This window comes from Sabethes cyaneus, chromosome 2, assembly GCF_943734655.1.
Source record: "Sabethes cyaneus chromosome 2, idSabCyanKW18_F2, whole genome shotgun sequence".
Classification (NCBI taxonomy): domain Eukaryota; kingdom Metazoa; phylum Arthropoda; class Insecta; order Diptera; family Culicidae; genus Sabethes; species Sabethes cyaneus.
The window spans coordinates 49,386,199-49,408,363 of record NC_071354.1 but is presented as its reverse complement, the minus strand read 5'-3'; the positions used below and the strand labels follow the sequence as shown (position 1 = coordinate 49,408,363).

Below are 22,165 nucleotides of genomic sequence, written 5' to 3'. Positions count from 1 at the left end.
TAACAAAAATCAGTATTCTGTCTTGCTGTATAACCAAATTTTAACAAAGCGGTTTATAAGTAAAAGAACGTAGAAAATTGTGTGTGTCCTAAGTTTTTCTAACACTTTTATAACAAAGTTTGATAGAAATATCAACTTGAGCAACAATTCTGTAAGATTTTTGTTAGAATCATCTGATCGGGAAGCTTGACGTCACATGTTCGAATCTTGATTGAAAGAGTCAAAGGATTTGTAGCACTAGTCCTACAATTGTCTCGTACTCTTACAGCTGGTTGCGAAGTCTGTCGTATAAAAACAGATGGTCAAAATTCTAAATCGGAATGTATAGCACCTAGGCTATACTGTGCTTTGTAGTAAGCAAAAGACACGCAAGTTTATTTTGCTTCTTTGTCTTGAAGCAGCAGCAGCCACAAGCTTGGTCGTCCGTGCCTGGGAAGCAAGGTTATCATGCGGAAAATGCATGCACAATTTTAGCTTGAAATCTTTCGTTAATTTTCACTATTTAGTGATTGGCAAATAATCTTATCAAGAAAGCCATGCAATTGCTGCATCGTTTATAATCAAAATCCATTTTAAATTGGGAGAGCTGACTTGACTCCAAATTTTGTGTCGACATTCTAAAGTAAGACGTAGTTCTATGTCAAAAGATTTCAATAATCCTACCATGTTATCATGTTGCGAATAATCCTAAAATCCAAATAGCAACTTCGTTAGCACGCATTTTGCGAGTTTATAACTTTGATATAGTGATCGGAATTAAAAGCAGAAAAAAAATGTTATGTTCATAATTTCGATCAATCACTTTAATGGAATAAATTCCGCAAATTTAGCAGATTTTCAGCACAATTTGATATAGAACGGTTATATATGCTTGTATCTACATGTTATCATAGCATACCGAAGAAGGTAATATGTTTCCACGCCAATGTTGAAAAATTCATAGCAGCAAAAAATTCAATGAGATTTCAAGCACAACAAATTTCAACCTTGATCAGAAGCGCCGAACTCACATATGAATTTCTCTCGCTATTATATGCGATGTCTCTGTTGCTATGCGATGTGAACCAAATTCAGCTGTGAGCATTTTGCTTACTTCCTCCACAGCTGGTATTTCATACAACCGAACCAGAGAGCGAAAAAGAATTAACTGCCAGAGAAAACATCAGCTGCGAAAAAAGCTAGCACACATTCATGAATTAAGATGGCAAACAAATTGTCAGAATTTACGTTTTGCCTTCGCGGGAACCGACATTTTCTTAACTAGAAAGTAAAAAGCCTAATCAGAATTAGATAAACATGTAGTTTAAATGTGTGTTTTAGTTTAACTATACGATTTATTTAGAGATTCATTCTCTTACGCTCAGTCAGAGTTACGTATCGCACGAGAGAATGCTGTTCAACAACGAATTTGTATGTATAGGTGTAAAGCTACGAGTAGCAGTTGAAGCAAAGCAGAATATGATCAAGCGGGAAGAAATATATGTGAGTTTTGTGCTTCTTGCTATGAAAACAGAAAAACTCACGTGTGGGTTTTTTCTGCGTAGGATCAAGTTGGCATGATTCACAGTTGATTTTGATTTTTGATAAGTTTTGAGATTTCGAGTTTTTAACATCACTGTTCTATGATCTTAGCAAATTTGATCGCTCGCTTAGCACTTTGGCTAAGAAAATACATTTCGCTGACATTTTTTGCTACTGCCTGTCGAATTTAATTTATTGTGAAGTGCATGGTGCCCCAAAGGCGGTCATTTTTCAAGAACTGACACATAAAAACATAACACAATAACTGAGCATGATCATTTACTACAGATTTTGGCTCAATTTTCGAAAAATTGACTATTTAGGTTGAGTGATCGAAATTAGGAACCGATCGCAATTGTGTGCGCTCACGGTACCTTGTTTCGTCTACTTTAACATTTCTAAAAATATTTTTTTTGAATTTGGTCCCAAAAAATGCCATTTTTTCATAAAACTCAAATGTGCGACCCCTAAATCGCGTGAACCATTGTTGACGCCATACAAAAGCTTTGTTGTGACACCCTAGGCTATCATTTGAGGGGTGAGCTCCAGGGTTTTCTGACATAGTGCTATTTTGGGACACTCTAGTCTCTATATCTCAGGTTGGTTTAACCAGGTTTATTGACCTTTTTACACATCTTCAGGGACTAATTCTTTACTTTATGGGGAAGAATTTATTTTTTCACTAATTTATAATTCAACCATAACTGGTACCATGGGATGGCACGATCACTTTGACTTAATTCACATTCATTTGTCAGTACCGTCTCAGCCAAGCAAAATTTGACAAAGTTTCATATGGGACATTTGTAGTAGTTATAAGCTACAATTTTGCTGAATAAAGTTTTGCTGTATCTTGTGTAGTTACGGCGTTATAATGCTAGTACCTCGCTAATGACTCAATGAACGTTCACTTAGTCACTAAAGAGGTACTAGCATTGTAGCACCGTAAATACAAAAGATACAGCAATACTTTATTCAGAAAAGTTGTAGATAATAACTAGTTCTTCAATCGTCCCATATATAACTTTTTCAAATTCTGCATGATTGAGACGGTACTGTCAATTGAATGTGAATTGAGTCAAAGTGATTGTGCCATTCCTGACTGGTACATTTTATGGCGAATTAAAGAACACTATAGCCATAAGTGGTACGTTAGAATGAAGTTTTCGGATCGCATTTAAGCAATAAATTACGTCCAGATCAAGAGTTTTTCATCATACAATGAATAAAAATCGTCCAAATTCTGTTATAGATGTGCTAAGTAGGACAAATATCAGCATTTTCTCATATTGAAATAGCTTAAAAAGTGACATATCGTATTAACTAGAACCATAACTGGTGTATTTACCCTATAATTCTCTTTTCATAGATATTAAGCAAATTTATTCAACAGTCCAGGAATATACTATCTGTAATATTTTGTATCTGCGTTGAGCAAAACTGGCAACACGTTTCCCGAAAAAGTCCTTCCCATCGGCCAAATTGATCGTCAGATTTTTTTCCAGACACTTATTCGTGCTATTGGCAACCCTGGGAGGAATAGGAAGTCAAACACTCTATAAAATATTTTTGAACAATGTGATGGGAACGCGGCGTGGGCTTCCAGGAATCTGGCTAGACGATATAAAGGGTTTGGCAAACCTGAACGAAATTGTTTCGTCAAAAGGCTGTTGATCAGTCTCTCTATGCTTCTCTTCTCGTCTTTAGATAACAGTGGAAGCAATACGTATCAATTGCTTCTGTCAAGCAACTAATTTTCTATCTAACTGTTGATTGGCTGGAATTGACAACGCAATGGTGAAGAGGTCAAGTATGCGTTATCTAACGTGTTTTAACTACATAAACCACTTTGTAGCGAATATCAGTGTTTTATGTCACCACGGTTTCGCAATATTCAGAAAATAACTTGAATCTTTTGTATATCATTGGTTCTGTTTTGACTAGATAACCAACTTTATCGAAAATCGTAATCTTCTACCGTAGCTATGCTGAAACTTTCTTCAAAGAAAAATGTTCGAAAACATCTTTATTCTACACCCACTAATGGTTTAATATTATGACAATTTATTAATTTTCATGGGAAAATTTCAAAAACGAGGATAAAATGTTAATTTAACGGGTGGCAACTAAAATTTTGGAATTTTTTTCTCACGCCGTTAAAAAAAAAGACAGATACATGAAGAAGATCTGATTTACCGAAATTAAAGATACATTATCCATTGTTTAAAAAAATTAGTGTACATTTGAAAACAATCCGTAATCGGCTGTTCGGCGAAGCTTTCGTTTGACGTCGAAACAGGAGTGTTGTACGGCCTTCATGTCAACTTTTCGAATGCATCTCTTGATTTTACCAATCAACTGTTTGCAATTCGTTGCTCTCCAGTTATTTTTGTACACCAAGGAACTGAAAATCTTCGAAGAAATCTTCGATTGGGCGCACTGAGACAGATTTTTCGGGTCGTGGTTCTTGGGTAAAAATGGGATCGAACTGGGTATTCATGAACGATTGTGTTTTTTTTTGGCGTAATGCGATGATGCTCTATCCGACCAAAACACGTATTGTCCATCTGCATGATGTTTTTGTAGAAACGGGATCAAAATTTTCTCCAAACATTCGTCTGGTGCGTCTTAATTGATAGCCAAACCAGAGGGCTTGTTGCTGAAGAAACGAGAAAGAGAACGATGTGCTTCTGCGTCCATAATTTTGGTTGGTCTTCCACTAGCTTGCTTGCGAATTGGGCATCGTAGAATATGGTAAACAGTCGAAGGCGCAACATATTTGATTTTCGAATGTTGTACCGTATACTTTTTGCCGAGATTTCTGTTGGGGTTCGTTGAAGTGTATAACGCGCTTCCGGAATGCTTCTTGTTTCGACGCCATTTTTAGCAAAACTGGGCAAGCATAAACAAAACAAAAAATGTTAACAAAAAGAGGAGAGAGAGAGAGCTAACACATACATACTCTCATTTCTCTCTGAGCTCATTTGTTGTTGAGCATAAGGGCCGCAAAAAAATTCCAAAATGTTAGTTGCCACCCATTACATTGAAAACCACTAAAAAGCTGCAGCTCGGTTTTGATTCAAACTTCGAACACTTTCATGGTCGACATTCAAAGCTCGAATATTTCAATCTCGGACATCGAACACTTGTATTACTTTGATAAGTATTAATGTTCTTAATGTCATTCAACTTAAATAAATGAAATTTTATCCTTTTTCTAATCACTGTCTTTTAAAATCCACCCAAAACAGTGTGATTTAAAATTTTCACATAATAATTAGTTTCAATCCATACTGTTAATATTTTCAAACTCCATATACCACAAGTTGCAAGTTGACTTTGTTCAGAAAGCAATAGCAAGCGAAAGCAATAAAAAATTGTTTAAGTTTTTGAGCAGAATTGAAATTTGAGGGAAATATTACACTTTAATGTTGTAAAACTCGATTTGGATTTTCGGGAGGCTTATACGTTCAGAAGGCTGGTAAATGGCTTGGTAATGCGTACCATCGGTGCCTTGTGCACTGGGCATAAAATAGACCCCACAGTGGTTCATAGCCTCTTACCTAGCAACTCCTACCCCAACCTCCTCGTGGTACCAGCCGGGATACGAGCAACCTCGGGTGGAGATCGGGTAACCAACCCCGGTGGAAACCAAGGTCGTATGCTGACCGGGGGGGAGGGCTCCTTCGAGCTACGTTGGCCCTCCGGCGATACTGTGGGGTTGGTTGCGGGCTTTGCAAGCCTGAACCACTAAAAAAACCAAAGCAATGGACTCCGTAAGTAATAATAATAACTCTAATCGGAACAATCGGCAAAGACCCAGGCGACGAAAACGGACTAACGATTGGAAATTAGGAACATGGAACTGTCGGTCTCTAAATTTCCTCGGAAGTACCCACGTGCTTTCTAAAGAAGTGAAGAGCCGCAAGTTCGACATCGTAGCGCTGCAGGAGGTATGCTGGAAAGGAACGATGGTACGTACGTATAGAGATGGTCATACCATCTACCAGAGCTGCGGCAATACACACGAGCTGGGCACAGCTTTTATAGTGATGGGCGAGATGCAGAAGCGGGTGATCGGGTGGTGGCCGATCAACCCCCGAATGTGCAGATTAAGAATCAAGGGCCGATTCTTCAATATAAGCATAATTAACGTGCACAGCCCTCACCTCGGAAGTACCGATGATGACAAAGACGAATTCTACGCGCAGTTGGAGCGTGAATACGACCGCTGCCCAAGACATGATGTCAAAATTATCATCGGGGACTGTAATGCTCAGGTTGGTCAGGAGGAGGAATTCAAACCGGTGATTGGACGGTTCAGCGCTCACCCGCAAACGAACGAAAACGGCCTAAGACTTGTCGACTTCGCCGCCTCCAAGAACATGGCCATACGTAGTACCTTCTTCCAGCATAACCTCTACCATCGGTACACCTGGAGATCACCCAACCAAACAGAATCACAAATCGACCACGTTCTGATAGATGGTCGGCACTTTTCAGACATTATCGACGTCAGAACCTATCCGGGCGCTAACATTGATTCGGACCACTACCTAGTGATGGTAAGGATACGTCAAAAACTATCGGTTGTGAACAACATACGATACCGCCGCCCGCCACGGTATAATCTAGCGCGACTGAAGCAACCAGAGGTCGCCGAAAACTACGCGTTATCTCTCGAAACCGCGCTGCCGGAAGAGGGAGAGCTGGATGAAGCCCCTCTTGAAGACTGTTGGAATGCCGTGAAAACAGCCATTAACAGCGTAGCGGAGAACGTCCTAGGCAGTGTGGCACCGAATCGACGTAACGAATGGTTTGACGAGGAATGCCAGCAGATATTGAATGAGAAGAACGCAGCGCGGGTACAAATGCTGCGTAGAGCCACCCGTCAGAATGTGGAGCGATACAAACAGAAGCGGAGGCAGCAAACCCGACTCTTCAAGGAAAAGAAGCGCCACCAAGAGGAGAAGGAGTGCGAAGAACTCGAACAGCTGTACCGCTTTCACGACACACGGAAGTTCTATCAGAAACTCAACGGATCTCGCAAAGGCTTCGTGCCGCGGGCCGAAATGTGCAGAGATAAAGATGGAGGTATCTTGACTGATGACCGTGCGGTGATCGAAAGGTGGAAGCAGCACTACGATGAACACCTGAATGGCGTGCAGGCGGAAGACCATGATAGCGGAGGAAGTGACCACATTGGTGCAGCAAGCGACGAAGATGTGCCACCCCCATCGATAAGGGAAGTTAAAGAAGCCATCCAGCGGCTGAAGAACAACAAAGCAGCGGGAAAGGATGGCATTGGAGCGGAACTTATTAAAATGGGCCCGGACAAGTTGGCCGGCTGTCTGCATCAATTGATTGTCAAGATTTGGGATACGGAACGACTACCGGAGGAGTGGAAAGACGGGGTTATCTGCCCTATCTACAAGAAAGGTGATAAGCTGGATTGTGAGAACTACCGAGCCATCACTATCCTGAATGCCGCCTACAAAGTGCTGTCCCAAGTCCTCTTTCATCGACTATCGCCAATAGCCAATAGATTTGTGGGAAGTTACCAGGCCGGCTTCATGGAGGGTCGGTCTACAACAGACCAAATCTTCACCCTGCGGCAGATCCTCCAGAAGTGCCGCGAATTCCGAGTCCCCACGCACCACCTGTTCATCGATTTCAAAGCCGCATATGATAGCGTAAACCGACAAGAGCTATGGAAAATTTTGGACGAAAACGGCTTTCCGGGTAAGCTTACCAGACTTATCATGGCTACGATGGATGGGATCCAGTGCTGTGTGAGAATCTCGGGTGGATTGTCGGACCCATTCGAATCTCGCAGGGGACTTCGACAAGGAGATGGTCTTTCCTGCCTGCTATTCAACATTGCGCTTGAAGGTGTTATAAGGCGAGCGGCGATCGAAATGCGGGGCACGATTTTCAACAAATCCAGTCAATTTATCTGCTTTGCTGACGACGTGGATGCTGTCGGCAGAACATTTGAGGCGGTGGAAGATCAGTACACCAGACTGAAACGCGAAGCAGAGAAGATTGGATTGCAGATAAATACGTCTAAAACGAAGTATATGCTGGCGGGCGGGACCGAGCGCGACAGGGCTCGCTTGGGCAGCACCGTGGTAATCGACGGGGATGAGTTCGAGGTAGTCGACGAGTTCGTATACCTTGGCTCGCTGGCAACAGAGGACAACAATACCAGCCGTGAGATTAAAAGACGTATTATCAGCGGAAGTCGGGCCTACTACGGACTCCACAAACACTTGCGGTCGAACAATCTGAGCCCCCGTACAAAGTGCACACTGTACAAAACGCTAATTAGACCGGTTGTCCTCTACGGGCACGAAACGTGGACATTGCTAGAAGAGGACCTACGAGCACTCGGAGTTTTCGAACGGCGGGTGCTAAGAACCATCTTTGGCGGAGTGCAAGAGAACGGTGTATGGAGGCGAAGAATGAACCACGAGCTCGCGCGTCTCTACGGCGAACCAAGTATTCAGAAAGTGGTTAAAGCTGGACGGATACGTTGGGCAGGACATGTTGCTAGAATGCCGGACAACTATCCTGCAAAAATGGTTTTCGCATCAAATCCGGTAGGAACAAGACGAAGAGGGGCACAGCGAGCGAGGTGGCAAGACCAGGTGGAGCGAGATCTGGCGAGCACTGGGTGCCCGCGGAACTGGAGATCAGTTGCCATGGACCGAAACAGATGGAGAAATTATACTGCGCAGGCCTTGTCATAAGACGTTAGGCCAATTAAGTAAGTAAGTAATACGTTCAGAAATGTTGTGCTAAAAGGATTGATTTTTCGGTATTTGCTCTCATTGAAAAATTACAGCAAAAACTATGGGGTCGCCTCAATGAAAATGCACTGTGTACGAAACATCAGACGCAAACCCATATTTTTTCAGCTGGTGGTACGTATATTTCGTGAACCGACTTGGCTGAAAAATTTTTTTTGAGCATGTAAACATCTATTACCTAAATTGTAACGAGCCGTTTTCCGATATTTCAATTTTTAAAAGCTCTCAATTAGCGATTTTTGATGAACTTAATTATAATTTTAATAATATATCGAATTTTCGAAAACCGTTACTTAACAATTTAGGATCTAAATCATCATCATTCTAAATCATAGGAATTGTTTTCTAGAGAGCATTCACGCGATTGCTTACTGCATATTAATCACTATTTTTGCATTTAAAAATATAACAAATATCTTCGAATATATCCAAAAATACCAAATATTCAAATACTTAGCTTTAATTTCTACATCAGAAAAATAATCACGAAAATCCATTGTTTTTAGATCCTCCAAGGTAAGGTCCCTGCAGCTATTTTTAAACCATATTTCCAAACCAGTAAGAGATAGATAGTTACTATGTGTAGCAAAGTTGCTTGTTTAACTGTGTTCTTTAACTTTTGTGAAGACACTATACTTTTTGAATTACTATTACTCATATAGGATTCCTTTACTTAACCTACCTTTTCGTCGCACCAACTACAGTGCTTACAGCGCCATCACTGGTCTGCAACGTGCATTCAACCGAGTTTCGACAGTGTTCATCTGTTTCAGTAAGTGTTACAGTCGATGTTTACTGTATTAGGTGTTAAGTTCCATAAGGGCTTTGTTGCCTAAGTTGTAAATAAATAAATAAATAAATGAATAAATTGATCCCTTATGCACCAGTCCAGAAGCTTCCGTAACATTCTGCAGTCTTCGATTCGTCTGACTACAAGAAAGATTTTCAAATCATCAGCGAATAAAAGACTTCCACCCTCATTGAGTACTAATACTCTTCGTTTATGAAGATACAGAATAGCAGCAGTCCCAAATTGCTACCCTGTGGTACACATACTGTGTGTGGTATGAATAATGGTATCAAAAGCAGATTTCAAGTCAGTATAAACTGTATCAACTTGCAAAGTACACTAAACTAGTTTTTACAGATCACTCGGGAAGAGAATCCATGTTGTAGTCTGCTTATATAATTCAGGCTGACTGCAAATAACGTGTCTTTTATGACATTCACGAATACCTTGGATTCAGCACACGGAGTGGTTATTCCTCTGTAGTTTACGACATTACATTGGTGTCCCCTTTTCTAAATTGGAGACAGGCAGGAATTTTTCCAAGAAGCCGGAAAGTATTGCTGCTGCAGTTATTAATTAAACAAGCAGTTGGATGAAGATACCAGCTGATCGGACCACTGTTTTAAAATAGAGCTGTAGGAATTATATCAGTTTCAGATGAAAAAGACGACTTGATGCTTCTAATAGCGGATGAAACCGAGTACTCGTAAAAATCCAAGTTTCATCAATATAAACAAACCAAAATATGACTGAAAATGTGTAAAATCTTCCGATTAATACGGTACCATAAATTTTATTAAGGAAATTTTCTTGACGTTTATTTAACTAGTAACGTGAGCAACCGATTCTTGCAAAGCTGATGGGTTAAAGTGCAATTGCTTTGACATTTTTTAGCATTACATAAAAAGTTTTATATCTTTTGTATTCAGGCAAACTATACCAAATTTTCACTGCACAGAGACTTTTATTTATTAAATTAAATGTTTAGACTCGTTTTCTATTATTAGTTAACATATTTAGATACAGTTAATTTTAAGTTAGACAAATTTTAAGTTAGACACACTTGATTCCGGGATCAAATCTCCCTGAAATATCCAATTTTGTGATGAGAATATTTCCTGCATTTGTCCAAAAATTAAGAGTCAACTACCGACGTACATTATGCAACGCATGTATGATAAACTGTACATTTTTTTTATTTACAGAATGTTTTAGAACCATCTATATTTATTCGACCACAGAAACATTTTCCTTTGTATATACATGCATACATACCTATTTACATATGAAGATTTCGTTTCCTGTTTTGTAGCGGATAGGCCGCTGCCTAACAAAAAAGTTTTTGATACCGTATAAGAAAAGAATTCTAATTTCCCCAAAATGTTCGGGTTCCGTTTCAGGATTATTTTCCTAATAGTCTATTCGGGTAATTCGAATTTTGTTTGTAAATTTACTCATTCGTTTTTAAATTTTTTCTCAAGTTTTAAGAGCGAATATGTGACTTAAAAACTTTGATTCTACTGCGCTCGATTAATGGAGTATAAAATAGTGATGCTGGAGAAAATCTTAAAAATTTCCGGATATTTCCGGAAAAATATGTGTAAAACTGGACCAGTAATGAGGATAGCTCAAAAATGTTCAATATTAAAGCAATTTGAAATAAACACCAGTTTTGTTAATTGGCAATTTACTCACACTGCAAGTTCATTGACGTGTGGAACATGGAAGCCCGCTGCACATCCTGATGAGTCCGGCCGCCCATCACCGAGCACTGGCTGCCCGGTCCGGCGGCAGCGGCCGCGTGGTGCAGTGCGCTCATGCTGACGTTGCCCGGCCCGACGGCCGTCCCGACGGGGTTGTAGGACCGTGCCATCGACGCAGCGGCGGCCGTGTACCGGTAGGCCGCTTGGGACATCTGACTGCACGAGGTCAGATCACCGTACGAGCAGGGCATATTGCCGAGCCCGGTCGGATCCATACCGCCCTGGAGGCAGCTGGAATCAAATCCGGCCGCCGCCTGGTTCAGGTAGGAGTAGTCCATCTCGTGGGGATAAATTTTGGCGGCTTTTTATTCGGTTCTCCGAATTGGCGGATAAAGTCACGGGGCTAACACGTTCACCGTAGCTGCCGAGGGAGTTCGATTACGATAATGTTGATTGGCAATGGCTGCCTGCTTTTTGCTCTGGCGCGGCGGTTGCTTTATTCTGCACAGAAATGCACAGTCAACAGAACAGAACCGCTCGCAGGAAGGCGCCGAAAAATGAAATTAAATATTAATTTTCACTTGTGTTCCCGTTCGGTTTCGGGCTCGCCGACTCACACTGTTTTGTTTTGGAATATTTATTTATATTATCCCTGAGTTTACCGCTCAACACCTCCCGGACTGGGATTCATGCCTATTTCATGAGATTATGTATCACAACACTTGCGGCGCGTGTTTTTTTATAGCTCTCAACACTCACTTTTTCGCGCGATTCAAGTTCCATAAGCGAAATTATTTTTGAACGTTTTCTCTCTTGGTTTCACCGCTGATCGTCGTTTCAATCAGATCGAAATCATTGTTACTGTTATTGAATCAGGAATAGATTATTAGATTTCTGCGAATTCAAATTAGATTATCTCGGCTATCTTTCCGTCTCTGCCGCTGTCGGAGTCTTAAGGTTAAAATTGCGTTTTGCGCGAAACTCACACCGCCGCAAACACTCACCTACACCAAGCTTGTTTGGATTGTTTTTCTTGTTCACCAATCTGAAGTTTTCGTACTACCGGAATGCCCTACATAAAATTTGATTGAAGATTCAGCTAAATTTCTTCAGCACCTGTCACGAACGGAGGAACCCTTCGGTGGAAAAGCGGAAAAAAACGTTCCCACTTGGTTTGGCAAAACCGCAAAACTTTTCCAACTGCCGAGACTTCCGGAACTTTGCACGAATCCTGTGACAAAAACGCGCACCCTAGAGCAGCACGCGACCGGTTGCTTCCCGTAGCCAAAATCAAATGATAAGCCTAATTCAATAACGTGAACTCAAAACCTGCTGCTTCTGGCAAAGCCAAGGCACCGGCAGCCAGAGCCCGTTCATGATAACCGGGGTTGTTTTCCACCCCCAGTTTGCTTTGCTGGCAGGAAAGCAACGCAGCATCCCTAGTCGTTATCCTCGTGGGGTGGCAAGCCACGCCTGCTACGACGTGCGAACCAATCCGCTGGCAGCACAAAAAGAAATTCAAACGATGACGTCACCGTATCCTCGCTTTGCACGACGTTCGCCTCTGTATGGGTGATCCTGTCGTCCTTGCAATGGTTATGCTCACGCATACATGCCCTCAAGTCAACTTGCATCGTAGGGTGTATCGTGCAGCATAGAGCGTGGACCTTGCGCGCCTGAGTGTGTCTTCCTCCGCCTGGAAACGATGACGAAAGCAACGTTTGTACTTTGGTATAACTTGAGCAATAAACACAGCACCACCAGCAGCAGCAGCAGCAGCACCAGCAGTTGTGGAAAAGTGAGACAATTTCGTACATCACGGGAAAAAGTGCAACATTTTATTTGCAGTTTTATTTTTCGACACGTTTTCAGATTTTATGGTTTATCTTGCCGGGCCGGATTTTGCATGTCGGTAGGTACGTCGGCGGTTGGTATGTACGTCGCTCTGCACTGGTTTTCGGTCTCGTTTCTCTTTCGCTTCGCTTCGACGGGGAAAATGGGGTCCCCGCACACCATCAGGCATCTTCAGCGTTTTGGAAAATGGAAAATCTACTTTATTTGTTGTTACCGAATAACCGAATTTTGAATCGTTCTTTGTTTTGGAACAGCTCACTAAGCAATTCTGATACTGTGTCGGTTCCTAAGCAACAGTTGCTGTTATTTTTTGCATTGAAAAATGTTATGCAAGAATAGGTAGGTAGCTGTTACCATTAGGGTAGATGCTCCAGTAGTTGTGGTAGTACCTATAGTGGTGGAAACTCGAATTATTCCGTTATTCTTGCAGATTTTGGTACAAGTTTGATAGGTATCGAACTGCCAGTACCAGTATTATCGGTAAGCACCAAACTTGCACCAAAATCTGCAAAAATAACGGAATAATTTGAGTTTCCACCACTATAGGTACTACCACAACTACTGGAGCATCTACCCTATATTGGAAAACGCACCCTTAAACTATTCCCACATTAGCCGTCAATAAATGTCGAAATAATCTTTAAGAAATGTCTTTCGATGTGCAAAAGGGGAGGTTGATGCTCCCCGACAGATGGTTAATTATCGCATGGTGTTGTTTCAACATCAATATCGCTCAGTGGCGTTGCCACTTTCTGGATTAACGCCCTTTTTTAAAAAATAAAATTGCCATTTCTAGACTGATACAAATCCTTACGAAGCTTTGGAGATGCCAGTTATGATTCAGAAAAATAATGCACTGTGTATTGCGGATTAATTACCGGAGGCGTCATCGAATCACAGAGAACATCTCAATAATGGGTTGCGTTAAGGGCAATGCACAATTGGTCCAAGGTATGAACTGAACACTTTTCCAATAATAAAAGATATCATTATAACATTTTCAACTGAAAATGCTATTTATTTGGTATTAGGTTTACTAGGTAATATTTATTGGTTTAAATCATGAGATGCGAGGTATGAAGCCTATGAAGCAAGTCAATTCTGCGATTAATTATGTGCAAACCCCAAATTTGTCACTAGTAATATTCCAAATTTTGCTACGTCGTTTACCCCCGTGATACTACGGATCAAATTTTCATTCTCTGTTAAATCCACTAGAAATGTTGGGACGTAACGTACCCAACCATCATATTTTCGTAGATTTCAGGGTAGCATACGATACAGTCGAGCGCGAACAGATATGGCAGACAATACACGAGAACGGTTTTCCGGACAAACTGTCGCGGTTCATCTAAGCTACCCTGGTGTGAGTGATATAAGTCCTACATGCGTGTTTCGGGGATACTCTTGCTCGAGTGCCTTCGAATCGCGTAGAGGGTTGCGGAAGGTGATGAATTGTCCTGTATGTTATTCAACATCGCTATTGGGCATCGATACGAGAGGAACGAAGTAGCCAACTCCTAGCCTTTGCAGACGAACTGAACATCGTTAGTAGAAACCTTGGGACAGCGGAGGCAATCTACACCAAACTAAAACGGAGGCTAGTATGATTGGGATACAAATCAATGCGTCGGAAGCCAAATGTATGATAGAGGCACAAGGAAAAATAATGTTCGCCTTCCACGAACAGTGAATATTGACGGCGATGTACAAGAACCACGTATGAACCACGAGCTGCATGTGCACTTCTTGGAGAGATTTCCATCGTACGCGTGGCGGAATTCGGGAAACTACGGTGGGCCGGCCATGTCGCAAGAATGCCGGACGACTATGGCAGTGAAATCCGTTCTCTGCAAGAACCCCACCGGCGCGGCGCCAACGTGCTAGATGGCTCGGTCTGGTTTATTTGTTTATTTAATAGTAATTCCAGCTGACAATGATATCTTAATGAATGAAATAATAAACTAAAATAACAACGACCTATTTCTACACGAAAAACGGTTAAGTGATTCGGTTAAGTGGTTAAGTCAAACTCATAATACTCTTCAACGACTGTAAATGCGCGAATGCACTCTGAGAACGGTTTATTATACCCAGACTGCAGCAACGTCGTATTTCGTAGAGATCTGCCTGGGACACGAAAATTTTACATTGAAAGTTAGTTACTTAGTTATTTTGCCCACCCTAATATTCCGTCGTCGTTCCAGAGTATCCAACCCCAATAGCTGGCATCTGTCAGGATAAGGTAGTTGATTGTTTGGATCACACCAAGGTACGCTTTTGCACGTCAAACGAAAAAACCATTTCTGGAACCGTTCAATCTTAACGCACCATGTAACTTGATGAAGATGCCATACAATAGACACATTTGTCTAAATAGGACGGATGAGTTATTGTGCACTCGTCTTGTACATCGACTTCCAACAACACGGATCAGAAAAATTCTTCGCTACTTTGGCAACAAAACCTAACTGTCGCGTTGCTTTTAATTGTTGAACAGTGTAAACCGAATGCCATTTTTGTATCAAGGTGTATTACCAACTACCAAGTCAGATACTTTAATAACTCTCATAACCTGGCATTTTCAACACTAATAATCAACTTATTTCTTCGGCACCAGTTCGCAAATGTTACTACTGAGTTCTGTAGACGCCAACAGCCCTCTAGTGTGCGCACTGTTATGTACAGCTTCAAATCATCTACATAAACTAGTTCGAAACTTCCATCCAGAGCCAGAGCAACATCGTTAAAAAATAAAACAAACAGTAGCGGTCCGAGATTGCTACCTTGTGGGACTCTGGAAGTCTGGATTTGTTTGAGGCGGGTAGTGACTCATAGCTATCAATCTTCACCCTCAGCGTACGCTTCGTTAGATAAGGTTGAAGCCGACTTGCGTATGTCGAGACGCTCAACGAATTGGCGACGAGTAGCCCAAGACCAAGTGCACTGAAGAGGAAATTTTGATACGGTAAGAGCCACCGCCGCTCTATGCTGTTAGAAATAAGTAAGTCAAATACTATGAGGTAATTTCATGAAATTCGAAACAACGTCTTTTTATTGCTAATAACTACTAAACTACTGAACGAAACTAAACAAATTATGTCGTTGAATAGATAAAATGGCCAGCAATTTTTCGGGGGGAAAGAGAGAAATTTTAAGGGGGGCGTAAGAGGGGGGGCTCCTATACAAATGAAACACAAATTTCCTCAAAATTCGAGAACTAATCAAGCAAATGGAACCAAATTTGGCATGTGGGAGTTTCAGAAGGCAGGATTATTTTTCTACGGCGTACTGAGACCTCTTCTTCTAAGAGGGGGGGCTCCCGTACAAATGAAATACAAACTTCCTCAAAACTCTAGAACTAATCAAGCAAATGGAACCAAATGTGGAATGTAGGGGCTTCTGAGGACAAGAATTTTTTCTATGGTAAATTGAGACCCCTCCTCTATTTAGGAGGGGCGGCCCATACAAATAATATTCAAATTTCCTCATAACTCGAGAACTATTCGAGCGAAAGGAACCAAAATTAGCTTGTGGGGGTTTTTGGTAAGATATTTTTCTATGGTGTACTGAGACCCCTTCTTCTTTTAAGAAGGGGGCTCCCATACAAATGAAATACAAATTTCCTCATAACTCTAGAACTAATCAAGCAAATGAAACCATATTTGGCATGTAGACGTTTTAGAAGGAAGGAGTGTTTTCTAAAGTATAATGAGACCCATCCGTCTTTTAACAGGGGGAGGGGGATTGGTATAATGGGACCCGTCCGTCTTTTAACAGGGGTGGTGGATTAGAACCTTTGCTTTCTTTAAGAAGGGGAGATCCCAAACAAATGAAGTACAAATTTTTTCATAGCTCGAGAACTAATCAAGCAAATGGCACCAAATTTGCCGTGTGGGGTTTTTTGAAGGCATGAATTTATTTATTTTATGATGCTTTGAGACCCCTCACCCCTGTGGTAGGAGGATAATTTATTACCATTTCAATCTTTATGATGCACACAAGTGATTTTTAAAAGAAATTTCTATGTCTCAAAGGTTGCAGGCGTTGTACTTTTGAATCTCCGTCCACGTATTTTCAAAGCCACCGTAATGCAATATTAAATGAAGAATTGAATCTGAATATTTCGCTCTTCTCTTTTAAACATTCACTTAAACAATGGCACTCACAGATTCTTATAAACATACTTATGCCAGAAATGCTGTTTACATTAGTCTTTGATCTGATGATCTGATATAGTCCTACGTCACCCTTTCGTACAACCCTTAGGGCTGTATACCTTGTAGTTATTTATTTATTTATTTATTTATTTATTATTAACTTTCTTCATCTGACCTTATGTCTAAGTGAAGGTTTGAACGGGAAAAGTGGACGAGGCATCATGTTAAGGTTAATGCAGGACAGAAGTTCAGGAGCATCGATTTCGCTCTTTAGGAGTTGAGCAACAAAGACGCTCTTGATACAAATCTCCTGCTACTCAGCGTTTCGATATTGAGTAACTTGCATCTGCATCTGGGAGATTCCTGGGGTCCGACCACGGGAGATGTCTCGGCGCGTATCTGACGAATCTACGTTGTACAGCCTCGATTCTGGCCGACCAAATATATGTAAACGGATACCACACCACAGAAGCCATGTCAAGAATCGATCGCACCAACGAAAAGTATAAAGCTCGCAAGCAATGTAGATCACGGAAATCGTCGGCTATAAGTACGCATTATGAAGCCTAAATTGCGATTCGCTTTAGAAATGATGTTAGAATAGTGGTGGTACTTAATTTAGTATGGATTTTTATTCAATATGCTAGACCTAGAAGTGTTCTTGGTGCCTCTGCTCCGTACATTTATCAGTATGTTTAGGCTGGAATTAACAAGATGAATTTTCAGTTATTGATTGAAAATTGATTTATATTTTCATATCAGCGGGTAATTTTTATGTTCTTTCTTGATAAAAAGAAGTAGAATTGTCCTGTGATACTGTATTAACAGCTGTTTAATCTGTTTCTGTTTATTTCTGTCTTGATAGCGTAAAGGTAGCCCTTTTTCATTTGCTATCCTCGAATATCTACGGTTTACATACCATATATCTTAAAATCTATAAATCTATAAAACATTTTATTGCAACATACATACTAATTGAATTGCTAGTTTCTGTTGAAGAACTCGAGACTGCCCACTCTAAAAACTGTTTCTGACGTTGAACGTTTGACAATATCAGGTAAACTGTTCCAGTTTACTACACCTCGTACGAACAGAGAACTGGAATAGCAAACCGTGGTATTAGGTGGTATTCTTAGGTTTCGTAAACGATTTCCTTGGAACGGCAGTAGCTTCTGGATAAGTAGATTCGGCAAGCGTGTTTTCATCAGGTTTCGCAGAAACATGCAGGAGCGATGCGCATAAAAGTTTGTTAACGGACATCCGATGAGATTCTTTTGCAAGTGCGTAACGTGATCGTAGCGAGTCAGCCCGTACACAAAGCGCACACAACAATTTAAGGCTACACGAAGCCTATTCATATCACAAGCACATGTGCCAACCAGCATTATATCACCAAACATGAAGTGTGGGAGAATTAACGCCTTGAAGAGTTTCAAACGCGTGTCTACGGGAGCAAAAGTGGCACAGCAGTATAGAGAACGCAGACTACTGTATATTTTTCCGCATTGTTGACTGACTAGATCTTCCCATTGCAGATCAGCTCGAAACACAAAACCAAAATTTCTTGCACTATCCGTCCATTCGATAGTCTCTCCATCTAAAATAATTGATGGTAACGAATCTGTTACCACTGTCCTGCGCCTTCCCTTCACGAACATCGCTTTGCTTTTGGATTGATTGACGAACAGTTGATTGCGTTGAGACCACAACGCAACTCTTTCAAGATCCTCGTTAACTAATCGAACAAGCTCACGAGGAGACATTCCGCAGCCGTGGATGTACAGCTGAACATCGTCCGCATAGAGCTGAATTGAGCAATATTTCAGAACAGATCATTGACGTGGCAGCAGAACAGTAAAGGGCCAAGCACTGAACCTTGTGGCACACCAGAGGTAGTAAATCCGGCATTGGAATGTTGATCTCCACAGCAAACAGTTTGGGTGCGCTCTTTTAAATACGATTCCATCAGCGTAACCGCCGAAAGTTTCAAACAAAGCTTTTGATGTGATATCGTGTTGAACGCTTTCGAGAAATCCAACAGCAACAAAACAGCAGTGCCCTTTCTATCGATGGCCATTGCGAGGTCGTCAAATACACGTAGCGTAGCGGTTTGGATGCTCTGGAATCTCTAGTATAAGTAAATAATATAAAAATAATCGTGTGATTTCCAAACCATCATTGAGAGCGGATACACGTAAGCGTTTGCTTTTAAATTTTCGGCTTCGACGTACTAGTGGAGAAGCAGTGGTTTTGATGTTTATTAAATAAAAAATCAGCAAACTACTAACATTTTTGTGAAAATAGCTATAACACATTAAAGCCTATGAGCCATTAAGCAAAAGTTGCCACTATTACTGGAACAGGGATACTAAAGTTTTTCCAGTAGTGAAGTTAGAGCTTTCTTCTCGAACTAAATTAACAAAAAGTTATTGTTCGGTATTATGAATTTTAGAAGTATTTGAAGTTAACGGGAAACTAGCAGTCATTAACTTTTCGTAGGAGAGCCCAATTTCGAAAGCAGTTTTTGGGCCTAAAAGCGGGGTGCTGTTTAAAAAAATGTGTTCACTGGATTGCTCTTGCCAATCTGAACACAGCGAATATAAAAAAACTGCTTTTGAATTTTGCAGAACCGATGCGAACAATTTCACCTTAACCAAATCGTAGACATATTTCTAAATAAATAATAATTATAGAACATCCGATATTAGTAAAAAATTCATAAAAAGTCTAAAAAAAATGACAAACATTGTTTTACCAAGTGATAAAAGTAATAGTAATAGTGCTATTACTTAGTATCACTGGCACATCTACCCTGTTCTATTCAAACGGTAGTCAATTCTAACCGAATTCAAACCCAACTTTTCTCCCAATTCTGTGATTTGCAAATATTGGTGAACCTTTCATCCTTAGCGGGTTGGGACTATTTAACACCAGTAGAGTCGGTTTTATTTAGCATTTTGATGCTCAAAATTTCTAATTTCTCCATGAGAAAATAAAGTACATGTAAAAATATTTAATAGGTAGGTAGGTTTTTTTAAGCTTCTAGGAAAAAATCCAGGAAAAATATTTTTCCTCCCATCATCTTTTGCACAGTGACTTTGTCAACCGTATCGGCCATCTTTTTCCACCACTTCAGATGGTGTTCTGATAGTTTTTCCACACTTCTTCAAATTACGTTTGACAATCGCCCAGGAAAGAAAATCTAGAGAATTTGGTGGATTAAAACTTTTTTAAATACTTCAATAAAATTAATATTATGTGGATTATAAAATTCTACAGAACCTCACGGGACCATCGGGCAATCGAATGAATGACACAGTTAACTTCTGAAGGTACTTCTGCTGGTGAAGTAGTCCATTCATAGTAGCTCCGGTGTTGAAAACCTTTGTTGTACCTAACTACGGATTCCTTGCCAAACCGTCAACTTTCGATCGAAATTATCCACAAATATATATTTAAACATACCCGGAGAATCTCCCTACGTTTTGCAAGGTAATATTTTTGTTCTGGGATTTGTCCAAAGTTTATTTTTACCAGAATTATTTCGGACCGCCCTTATGATCTCGCTCGTAATTTTCGAAGTTTGTTCCACTTCTCCGTGTGGCTTCTTTTGCACGATCCAACGTGAATGTTTTCCGGTAACGCTTGAGCACAGTATTTGCGGTCGATTTGGGAACTTTGAGAGCCTGGCGATCATTCCTCCTGACCGCGAACGGTTTTCAACGTGAATGTGCAGAAGTTTTTCATGTCTCTAGCATTTCATTTTCGACAATTTTTCAATGCGTATATGAATCCGGATGAAATTTTACCATTAAGTAAAAGTAAACAATCTTTCCAGATCCAAACGCTGTCTTTAGTTTCTTGACACGACAATTGAGATTGACTAATCGAATTTGTTTATTTTGTTTACACAACTGGTTTTCAAAAATTGCAAAACTTCGATGGCGCGACGGTTTTAGTAACCTATTATTCCAACATGCACGATAAAATTTAATGCGCATATGTTGCACATCTACGGACTGCACATCACTGCTAAAAATGTATTGTTTGTTCTTTGGGATATTTAATTATGGTCGCTTTAAACCAAATTGAGCAGAATGATCTGACAGTAAAATGTTATCCTTTGTGCACCCACCTACATATCATCAACGTTAATAAGATGAATCAACCCACGGCTAAAAATCTTGAAAATAAATTAAGAAAAAAATATCAAGCTAGCTGATTTAGCTTTTTTACCATTACAAGTTTTAAGCTTTACAGGTTTGAAGAACAATGTAAAAATAATAAGACTACTTGAGCTTACAACTTTACTTTTAAAGAGGTCATAAAACCCTTCTAAAGAGTGGCCCACCTGGCAGTATAGTAGTTATGTCAATACTATCAGAAAATTGTGGGAATCTGATAGTTTTATTAGCAGTTTTTTAAACTTAGGGTTCAAACCCATTTGAAAAAATAATAAAAATGAAATTATTATTTGGAATGTCACATGATTGATAACCTTCAATTTTTTTCGAATATTTCAAGACAACTACATATTATTGGTGGCGAAACATATAATCGAACAATTCGAGGAAAAAATTGAACCAGCTAAGTTAATGTCATGACAAAACAAACAACAACAACTGAAGCCGAAAATGCGAAACTCAAAAATACCCCCACTGAAGCTTCCGGTGCTTCAATATTTGCGCTGCTGTCACGCATCAATGAGTGCAAACTGATTTATTGCTATCCAAATGCCACCAGGCTTTCAAACGTTGTCCCGTTCTCGCCAATCCTACTTAGCCGTTGTGTTGTTTTGTATTATCATCATTTTCAGCACCCACCGGACGGAAAGCCTGCCTCGATCGGCCGGACCCTGACTTGGGGGCAACCCCCAACAACAGGAACTCAACTCGAAACTGAACGCAAGCGTTTTGCTTGCAGGTGAAATTAACAAAATTACTCCTCCAGCCATGCGAAATTTTGCCCAGCCGAGCGCGCACAGATGGCGAACAAATTGGCTGCCCGGCTCGGTTGGCGTTCCGTTGCTAAAGTAATTAACACTTGCTACCTGCTGTACGGATACTGCAGTATCGCATACTTCCGGTCGAAATCCTACGGTAAATATTGAGCAAATCTATGCGCGTGCTGTCACACGGAGTGCCACTGGCACTCTATTGTGTGCATGTGCATTGTTGACCGTTCGGGGATGATGCGAACGATAATAGGGCGTTTCACCTGGTTTCCACCACACCAGGATGAAGACAGTTGTAATTTGTAACGTAACCTCACTCTATTCGTAGGCGCGTGCTCGTACATTTGACATGCGATCTACGCTTTGCCTTG

General features: G+C 40.7%; 1 protein-coding gene across 1 annotated transcript in view; it reads right to left on the bottom strand.

The window, feature by feature from the left end:
* The window catches only part of LOC128735397 (paired mesoderm homeobox protein 2A-like), a 117,749-nt gene extending 106,585 nt beyond the window's left edge, over window positions 1-11,164 (bottom strand). Inside the window, exon 1 of the mRNA XM_053829882.1 lies at window positions 10,819-11,164. Coding sequence (XP_053685857.1) covers window positions 10,819-11,164 — 346 coding nt within the window. The remainder of the gene's footprint in view (window positions 1-10,818) is intronic.
* Between the last annotated feature and the right edge of the window lie 11,001 nt (window positions 11,165-22,165).